The 10011-nt window shown below is 34.5% G+C and overlaps 1 protein-coding gene across 1 annotated transcript; it reads right to left on the reverse strand.

Moving 5' to 3' along the window:
• Nucleotides 1-612: 612 nt before the first annotated feature.
• LOC133313618 (threonine--tRNA ligase, chloroplastic/mitochondrial 2) lies at nucleotides 613-8231 on the reverse strand. The gene is made up of 8 exons (XM_061515018.1): nucleotides 7893-8231; nucleotides 6400-6546; nucleotides 6108-6255; nucleotides 4086-4339; nucleotides 3600-3977; nucleotides 2939-3247; nucleotides 1743-1943; nucleotides 613-1250 (listed from the first exon to the last, which is right to left on the reverse strand). Exons 1-8 carry the CDS (start codon nucleotides 8163-8165, stop codon nucleotides 987-989), a joined length of 1974 nt encoding a protein of 657 aa, XP_061371002.1. The 5' UTR covers nucleotides 8166-8231; the 3' UTR covers nucleotides 613-986.
• Between the last annotated feature and the right edge of the window lie 1780 nt (nucleotides 8232-10011).

Genomic DNA, 10011 nt, shown 5'->3' on the forward strand with positions numbered 1-10011 from the left:
TCAACTTCATTCAATGGCTAATCAAATATATGCAAGTTTAGCTTCATCACCTCCTTGTTATTGCTCTAAACAACAAAAGTCTAGACACATCAACATCCATATAATCATGTTATCTAGACTTTGTCGCTTATCTAGCAGCCCCTAATGTTTTATTTTTTTTATTTTTTATTTTTTTGTAAGTCCCTCGAGTGGCTATGTAAGACTATCAAATTTTTAAGCGATAAAATTACCCCGAAAACATACTTGTCCCCGTCTGAAGAGTATTAAGGACTAATGGCTTTTGCTCATCATGTTATCACAATATTTTCATCCCTTTTGACATTAATTTGTTGACCTTACTATATTCAATACAAAAATCAAATTTTGAAATAAAAAATTATGAAATGACTTGGTATACGAAAAAGGCAAAGGTGAAATAAATGAGAATTTTTCGGGTAATGGGTAGCAGAAAAACAATAACGATTATTCTTTTTTTAAGGTACATAAATCAAATAAGAAGGAAAATATAAGCCAACAGATTTGTATAAAACCCTTTTAAAATAATTTGTACTAATTACGGGTATATTCACCATCATTTTAATTTAAAGGCACACTAATTTTAACTTACTAAAATTTATTTAAGGATAATACAAAATGAAGTTCACGGTAAAAGAAAAAGAAGTGGACAAAAGACAACAAATGTGGCATATAACAATACGCTGCAAATAACTACAACAAAAAAAATGCTTTGGATACAAATATAATTTCTCATGCCAAATGTTATACTTGTGTCTGCCCCTGCCTCAAAATCCATTCTGCCTTTGTTATTCAATGTACAGTTCCCAATTGAATTCACCATAACTATCACCACCAGGAGTACATGGACATTGTGATTTAATGTTGTGTAATATACAAAGTATGCTGTTTCAAATGTATGCCCCCTTCATTCTTTTCCAATCTAATATATAAGCGAATAGGATGGCCATCATTCTCCAATTGAAATAATATCATAATGACGATGTTGGGTTTTCTGTTCCCAATTTTATTCTGCTAATAAAATCATCAAGTGACATGGTTCCAAGCTCCCCACCAAACCTAGATCTAACTGTAACTGTTTCTGTTTCAACTTCCTTTGAGCCCACAACAGCCATCAATGGAATTTTCTGCTTCTCTGCATTTCTTATGAGTTTTGGCAGCCGCTCGCCATGGCAAACTTCAGCTCGGATGCCATTCATTTTCAGTTTTTTGGTCACATCATGGCAGTATCCGAGCTATGTGAAATGCAGAAAATATTTTCCATTAATTCACTACCGAAGAAGAGGATAACCCTAGAGCAATGGTAAAACTACTCTTTTGTGACTGAAAGAATATGGATTCAAATTCGAAAAACAACATTTTTAAGGATTGCTCTCCCCCTATTCTTGCTAGTTGGGGTTTATGGGGAGTGGTTTAATTCACTACCTAACATTTGTTCTGTCTGGTTAGGAACTTGGCAACCCCGAAAATACAGTTGAGAATCTAAACAAATCTGCAAAAAGTGTTAAATTTAACTGATAAATGCTTCCCACAGTAAATCAAATTAGCTGTTTTCACTTTCTTCCCATGAGGCAATTTCCCCCAAAACCAGTTAACTTGCCATAGAGCTCAGTTTTTCTCTATTAAAATGACAGGGCCTACTATAGTCAGAAGATACAAGTACAAAATAGGATCAGAATAGACAAATCAACCAAAGATTTCTAATTAGTAGACAAAAGTTGCATTACCTGAGCATCGGTAACAGGTAAGACACGAGCTTGTATTGGAGAAAGCCATAGTGGAAAATCACCAGCATAATGCTCTATGAGAACGCCAAAAAATCTTTCCAAGGATCCGAGCACTGCTCTATGGATCATTATAGGTTTCTTTTTTTCAGTGTTTGAGTCAACATATGTGATGTCAAAACGCTGTGGTAGATTAAAATCAACCTGTTTAAATTAAAAAGAATTAAGTCAAGCAAATGGGGAAATAGTTCCATGCAAATTGTTATTCAAAATTATGTAACCAATATACAAGCAATAAACAGCATGGCCACCCATAGATTTAAGACAAAGCTTAATACAGTCAACGACCAACTTTCCTTAAAGCCTAGGCCATTAGATGGAGGCACATGAATAATTTTATATCTATCACTCCTCCTCATGCAAGATTCTTTGGGCTTGAAGCATGGACATGGCCCCAGTTTGGATAAACAGCTAATTTTGATAACTAGAAGATTATTTTAATAAAAAAAATTATTCACCTAAGCTGTTTCTACATTTTGCAAGAGCTTAGAAGCCCAAAACAGCATATATGAGTGATATAGAATGGGAAAGCATATTGAAAGGTTACTGTGATATTTGGAAATTATTATGTTATTATTACAATTTTAGAATTTCCTCTTATTTAAGAGACCATTCATTAATTTTTTAGGGGTTTTATATTTAATTAGGAGTGATCTAAGATTTATATTTTATTAAGATTTATATTTAATTAAGATTTATCTAGGATTTTATATTTGATTAGAACTATGATATTTCTAGGATTTTATGATTTTAGGGTTATATATAACCTTTACGTGCCTTATGCTATGAAGATTTTTGTATAATTGATTATTGATATTTTCTTGATTTAGGATAGGATTTGAAACTTGAGTCTGGAGCATTGCGCCCTATAGGAACAGTCTACGTTTGTTTATTAGAAGAGTACCTGGTCAAGAGGAATACTCTTGGATTGTCCTACTTCAACAGATTTTTAAACTGGTTTAACAAGCTTATCCAAACAGGACAAAAATATTTCATAAACGCTTGTTACAATAGATACGCCCAAATAAGCTCTATTAAATGAGGCCATATCAAGAACCAACTCTCCTAAAATCTTAAGATATTAGGTGAAGGCATATGAATCCTTTTATATTTCAAAAAAATATGAAGTCAGAAATTGCCTGTATGGTTGAACATTGCCACTTCCTTCCAAGAGCATCCTCAATCTTGACATCAATCTTTGGCCCATAAAATGCACCTCCTCCATCGTCAATTTGATAGGTCCAACCTTTGTCATCCAAAGCATCTTTTAAAGCAGAGGTAGCTTTCTCCCATATACCATCGTCTCCAACCGCTTTTTCAGGCCTTGTAGATAAATTTACTTCATACTTGTCAAAACCAAATTGCAATAATAATTCTTCTGTAAGATCTAGGACACCCCTGATCTCATCCTTAATCTGGTCATCTAAACAAAATATGTGTGCATCATCCTGTAAAAAAGATACTGAAATCAAACAGGAACCAATCTACCAGCATGAATTTGCAGAAATGAATTAGAAACCAAATGCAGCAACTTCTATAAGACTATCCAATATTTCACATTAATGTATCACATGCCATAGCCTTAAAAAAGTTTTAAAAGGGTAGCCCAGTGCATGAGGCTTTCCACAGTTGTGGACAGGACTCCAAGATAGTCAAATGTACGCAACCTTAACAGTGTGCTGAGGCTCACCATCTACTAAGTGAAAATCAACATTGAGAATTAACTTTAAGATCAGCTGGATCAACCTTTTCAATAATCTTAGTAGTTCACAAGACAATGAGCTAGGTATAATAGCAAACCTGGGTGAAACCTCTGACACGGAAAAGGCCATGTAAACTTCCAGATAGTTCATATCTATAAACAGTCCCCAATTCTGCCACCCTAATAGGAAAATCCCGATAGGAATGAAGCTTCCTTTTGTATACCAAAATATGATAAGGACAATTCATTGGTCGAAGCTGATAAAGCTCATCTTCAATGTTCATCTGATCATACATATTCTCTTTGTAGAAGTCCAAATGACCACTGATCTTCCAAAGATCAGCTTTTGCCACATGCGGCGTGTACAGTAGATCATAACCACGTTCAATGTGAATCTTTTTCCAGAAATCTTCAATTATGTGTCTCACAATAGCACCCTTAGGGTGCCAGAAAACTAAACCCCCACCAGCATCATCCTGAATAAATTTAATAAAAAATTCCAACTCATTTGATTCATCAATACAATCAAAATAGAAAGAAAAATCAATTCTGCAGAACAATATAAACAGCACTTTTAATTTTACCTGTATTGAAAACAAATCAAGATCTTGCCCTAGGCGCCTATGGTCCCGACGCTTAGCTTCCTCTTTAAAGTGAAGGTAAGCTTTCAACTGGTCTTCATTCTCCCATGCGGTACCATATATCCTTTGCAACATCGGTTTCTTTTCATCTCCTCTCCAGTAAGCACCAGCAATTGATTCAAGTTCAACCGCTTTCTTGTTAATATTTCCAGTAGATTCAACATGAGGTCCAGCACAGAGGTCCCACCACTCCTCGCCTTTAAGGAAAAAGGAATATGATAGATCCTGGTATTCACACTGGAATTATAGGGAAAAGTATAGAGCAATAATCTAATTACAGTAACAAAAAACAGGAGGAAATATCAGATGAGAAAGGAAAATATAGACTCAGAGAAGCATAGATTGCTACTCCGCCCCAAGGCCTAAAACCCCAAAAATTCCCTTCACAGATTTGATGCCCCCCTCAATCATATTCCCCTTCTCCCCATGCTTCCCATGCCTCCTCCAATGTCCTGCTGCCACCTGTTCATTCTGCTAAACTCCTCCCTTTCCCTCATAAAATATTCCCAATCCTGCCCTTTTTTCCCTGTCTCCTCTCTCTGTTCAACCCGAATTGGAGACCCATGATTTAGAGGATAAGAATATTAGGTGAATTTAAAAAAAAAAAAAAAAGGATCCAACTCCTCAGGCAATAACTTCTTTTTTAATGCAATGTGAAACCCGCAAAGCACTTTTTCTGAGCACATCTTTGTCTGCTCATTGTTATTCTACTTTACACTTCCATCTTCATAGTTCCAATGTCAGACACTATATTGTCCATTTTCATTCTGTTGAAGGTAGTTAATCAATCAAGTGAAAGATGCAAAAGAAGTTCAGCACTGTAAATATGTAGGCTTAGTGGCCTCATAGTTTAGAGACAACTAAGAAATATAACTCTTCTACATGAATGAAAGTAATCAAACAGAAACCACATATCATCTTTAATGATTTTAAATATATGGCAACAGGAAACATATTCTTGCCATATTGAAATAAGGGTAAGAAGCAAAATGTAGTGGCATGGTCAAATAGAGAAACAAAGTATTATGCTATGGTTCAAACTACTGGTGAACTTGTGAGGATGATGATGAGATTGGCTTCAGGAGTATTAAGTCTACGCAAATTTTGTTGTGAACACATTGAGGCAGATTCTTACTTTATCCAAGAGAAACCTCAGCACAGACTAAATTCTACTAACCATATGTGAAATGGGGACAAGTTAGCAGATATTTTTTTACCTTAGTGCTTTGTTAGAGCAAGGTAGATTATATCTGTAACAAGCTGGGCAAGATTAAAATCTAAGCCCTAACTTGAGGGATAGTTTAAGAAAATAATAATTTACATGCTGGGCTTGTACTAGCTTACTGCTCCCGAATGACTGGTATAAATACACACACAGTGCCTAACTATTATAAAGTTAGTGCATTCACATAGCATCCCTAATCTCTCTACCTTCAAAATAGATAAGTATAACATAAATGGAGTGCAACATTCATGAACTTAGGGCACACAAATAGCATTCTGTTGAGATATATAGTCCCACATTGGTTGAAGAGCAACTAATGTGGAGTTTATAAGGCCTTGGCACTCCCACCCTTTGAGCTAGCTTTTGGGGTGGTGTATCCCAAGGTTCTTTACATGGTATCAGAGCTTGAGGTTCGATTCTCACCGCCCCTCACTTTAAAGTGGAAGCACAAAAGGTAAACCAAAGATTGGGCCTGTTGCATAATCCACGCTTCAAGCCAAGAGGGCTCTTGCGTGAGGGGGCGTGTTGAGATATATAGTCCCACATTGGTTGAAGAGCAACTAATGTGGAGTTTATAAGGCCTTGGCACTCCCACCCTTTGAGCTAGCTTTTGGGGTGGTGTATCCCAAGGTTCTTTACACATTCATTTTCTCTCTATAGTCTCTCTCCCTCTCTCTAACTTTCAAGTTTCAACATGTGGGAATTAAATTGGTGAAAACTAAAAAGAGCTAGATGGCTACCAATATGATAAATTGTGATGGGATCTTCCTTAATGCTTTCCAAAATCTCGATCTTGTATGGTTCATTCAAAGTCGTTATCCTTCTATGAGCTTCATCTCTCGAAACTTCTTCTCTTACAAGGGGTAAATTTCTGCTAATAATTCGTTCCTACAGACAACGTAAGAAATAAATAATTATATTCCCTGCATACATAGCCAAATGGATAATTTGAGGAGCATGTAAACAAAAGTACATAACTCCTAAATATAAAGATTTAATGGAATTTAGATCTGATGCACTGACTCAGCTTACCATCTCTTTCTTGATTTTCTTTAAATCTGTATCAGTCAGAGGCTCCATATCGAAGTCATAATAAAAGCCATTTTCTATCCAAGGCCCAATTGTGACTTTTGCATCAGGGTAAAGCTTTTGAACGGCCATTGCCATCACATGCGCACACTGCATGTCCAACTTGTTAGAGAAACTAAAGATACAAAAGCATTCACTAACCAATACTAGTACATATATCAAATATTCTAACCAAAATAAAAAATGAAAAATCCCCTCCACGGAATTACCTTTCAGTATTTTATGGAATAGAAAATACAAAGATACTTGTTTTTTAATGTCAGTAGTATCCGTAGTAACTGTTAGTTTTCTTTCCTTAGTCAGTAACGCATCAATATTTATGCATAATAATTAAAAACAGTGTTATGATAGCAATTTCTAATGCTAATAATATACAGGTTTCCTTCAACTTTTACACTAAAAATAATTGAATTAAACATCAAAAGAAAAAGAAAAAGACAAAATAAATAGATAAAAAACAAAAGTAAAGCATTATATCGCAATAACATTTTGGCATCTATAGTTAGCAAGAGTTATAACTAGATTTTCAAGTTGCCCAAAATATCTTATTCTTCCTTTCTCCAAGAGAACTCCTAAATATGTTTTCTTACAATAACATATGAAACAACATAAAAGTGTATTAACTGTATAATCACACAATTGACATCACCTTTAACCCATAACCCAAATTAGTAAACCTAAATAAAATTAATAAGATTAAGGAAAAAGAAATGATGAATTAGAATATATATATATATATATATATATATATATATATTTATCAACAAAAAAAAAAAAGAATATATATATATATATATATATAAAATTAAGGATAATTTTACACCAGTGTAAGCTACACTCTCAATATTGATCATTGATCCTATTCATATCTAATGGTTCTGATTTATTAAATATTTTGAGCCGTTAAATACAAACAAATCAATGATCAAGATATGGTGTAAGGGGTGTAAGGCTTCTTATTCTTACACTGATATAAGAATATCCTACTAGGATAGGATCCTTAAACATCGATGTAAAACAAAAAAGTTTGACACCAAATCCTAAGAGTTGATTTCAGTCCGTCAATGTAACTGTTATAATTTATTGGGTCACATTTATTAATTAATTATTAATTCTAAATAATATATATATATATATATATATATATATATATATATATATTAACCTTAGAATGACAAATTAGACTAATTTAAGTTCCTCTCCATCAAATATTTCTGTGTTTCAAGTCGAGTATATCATCACTTGTATTCTACTGTTCTAGTAAACGAAACAGAACCACCTTAGTCAGAACAACAGATACACTGAACCAGATACCCTTTTCCTTAACAATAAGAACATAATCCAATGCAAGACAACAGAAACCGCAGCTAAACGCAAAAGGATATCACAGAAAGCCGAAACTAACGCGAAATTGAAGCCAAAGCTATTCACATTACCGTGTGGCGGATTCTGAGAAGCCTCTCAGACGATTGGTTAGTTGGAAGAACAATCTGATTCTGCTTCTGCTTCTGGTCGCCGGAGACCGCAGCCTCGGAGGATTGGGTGGTGGCGACGGCGAGGATGGTGGTTGAGGAGCGTTTTCTGTTGAAGGTGGTTGGAGAGAGTGGGGTGTGAACGGAACCAAAACGTGTTTGAGGTTTAAGGAAAGGAAAAGAAGATGATGAAAGTGAAGAAAAAGTTGTGGGTATGGGAACGGTAAAGGTAGCCATTTTGGGTGAAGAAGAAGATGAGTAGTGTGCTTGAGAGAACCCTCTCAGAATTCGCCACTCTAATCCAATTTGCATCCACAGAAAATGTTTGGTTTTCAAAATTTGGTTGAAAGGATATTAAAATGGATTATATTATTTTACTATTTTTTTTATATCTACCTTGTTTATTATTCTTTAACATAGTTGCATTAGAATTTTGAGTAAAAAAAAATAGTAAAAATTATTTAAGATTATCATCTAACGATATTTAAGAATAATAAATTAAATATGCATAAAAAAATAGGAAAATAATATATCCTATACAAAACAATTAAATGTCCAAAATATGAGTCAAAAATTTGTAAATGACTTTTATATGTATAATTAATTGTTTTGATGTTTTTCACGTAACACATAAAAAAAATTAGGAGAAATTCAATTTTTTTTTCTTCTCCTTAGTAGATCTATCCATTTTTTTTTTGTGTGTGTATTTTTACACTCAATTTTAAGTATTTATCAAGTGGTTTCTAATGATAAAATTATATGTTCTTTATAGTCAAATTTTTTCATACCCTTAAAGATTGAAGTTAAAAATTCATATATATATCCCTACCCTTAAAGATATACCAAATTAACTCGCAATGTCAAAATTATACCAAACAAACTCAATAAATGTCGCAAAGATTAAAAAAAAAGAACAAATAAATCAATTTAGCGCAAGAAACCTATGCCAATTAAGCTCAATAATTTCAGATATGGCTATACAGATTTTTAAAAGTGAACCCATAACCTAAATCACTTTTTTTCCTACTGCCATAACATTGAATCTCCGTTTTCATCCTACTTATGAGCAACCAACCAGGGCATAAATGAAGTCCAAAGCTATGAACTGATTTTAACTCTAAGGGGGCGTTTGGTTGAGGAGAAATTTTATGAATGATAGGGAAATGTTATAGATAGGAAAATGGTTGAAAAGTGAGATAGGTAGGAAAATGTAAAAAAAAATTGTTTGATTGGGAAAAATTTTACTGAAAAAATTAAGTAACTTTTATGAAATCTATGTTTGGTTTGGGGTAAAATAAAGATGGGTAAATTGTATGAAATTACAAATTTAACCCCAAAAAACAAATTTCTCATTACGAGTACAAGTGGCCAATGCGTATACCAAAACTTGCTTCCTTAGGTGCGTGCTTCTAAGCCTTCTTCTCTCACTGCCAACTGCTCCTCTTTCCTTTCTTTTCTGCGATTCTCTCTGTGTTTTTGTTCAGCTCTTTTTCTTTGTTTTTGATGTTTTTTCTCTTTCGAAAATTTTTTGGTAAGGATTTGGTGCCTGTGCGGATCGAATCTCGCTATTTGCTTTTGTTTTTTTTGTTTGCGGAGAACACTGAGCTCATGAAGAAAACTGAACCAGGATTAGGAAGAGACAAACGTCAACTTCCCCCACCATGCACAGCCACTTCTTCCGGTCACCAAACTGGTCTTCAACGCACCCAACGAAGCTAAGCTGAGACTTTTTGTATCTACTCTTCAGTCCATTCGCTGCTGACCGCACAATCAGGATAATATCAGAGGGCATAATGGTCTCAAATGTTGTGGGCCCCACGTGCATTAGCCGGGTTTCTGTAACAAACCACCGAGCAATCAGGATTCTGAACAGTGCGGAAGCATGGACAAACGGCACAAAAATGAGAAAGATAGGCATTGACCTTGCCTGGGTATTCACCCAAATCACTCCCAACCAAACGCATGCATCGAGGAATACCAACTTCATTTGCATGGGTTTATTTCAAATACCACCCAACCAGACACCACCTAAGGATCAAATTATATTAATAAGTATTTTAAAACTCGGCCCTCGTCCACTCGG

Source organism: Gastrolobium bilobum, unplaced genomic scaffold (assembly GCF_033153095.1).
Source record: "Gastrolobium bilobum isolate Gb01-03AN ecotype WA unplaced genomic scaffold, APGP_CSIRO_Gbil_v1 utg716, whole genome shotgun sequence".
Classification (NCBI taxonomy): Eukaryota; Viridiplantae; Streptophyta; class Magnoliopsida; order Fabales; family Fabaceae; genus Gastrolobium; species Gastrolobium bilobum.

Bases quoted from the DNA above. Each gene is read 5' to 3' on its own strand.
- LOC133313618 (XM_061515018.1), bottom strand. From the start codon at position 8,165: ATGGCTACCTTTACCGTTCCCATACCCACAACTTTTTCTTCACTTTCA. The intron at 6,256-6,399 runs GTAAGCTGAGTC...CGTTGTCTGTAG, and splicing joins AGAAAATCAAGAAAGAGATG to GAACGAATTATTAGCAGAAA. The intron at 1,251-1,742 runs GTAATGCAACTT...CATTTCACATAG, and splicing joins TACCTGTTACCGATGCTCAG to CTCGGATACTGCCATGATGT.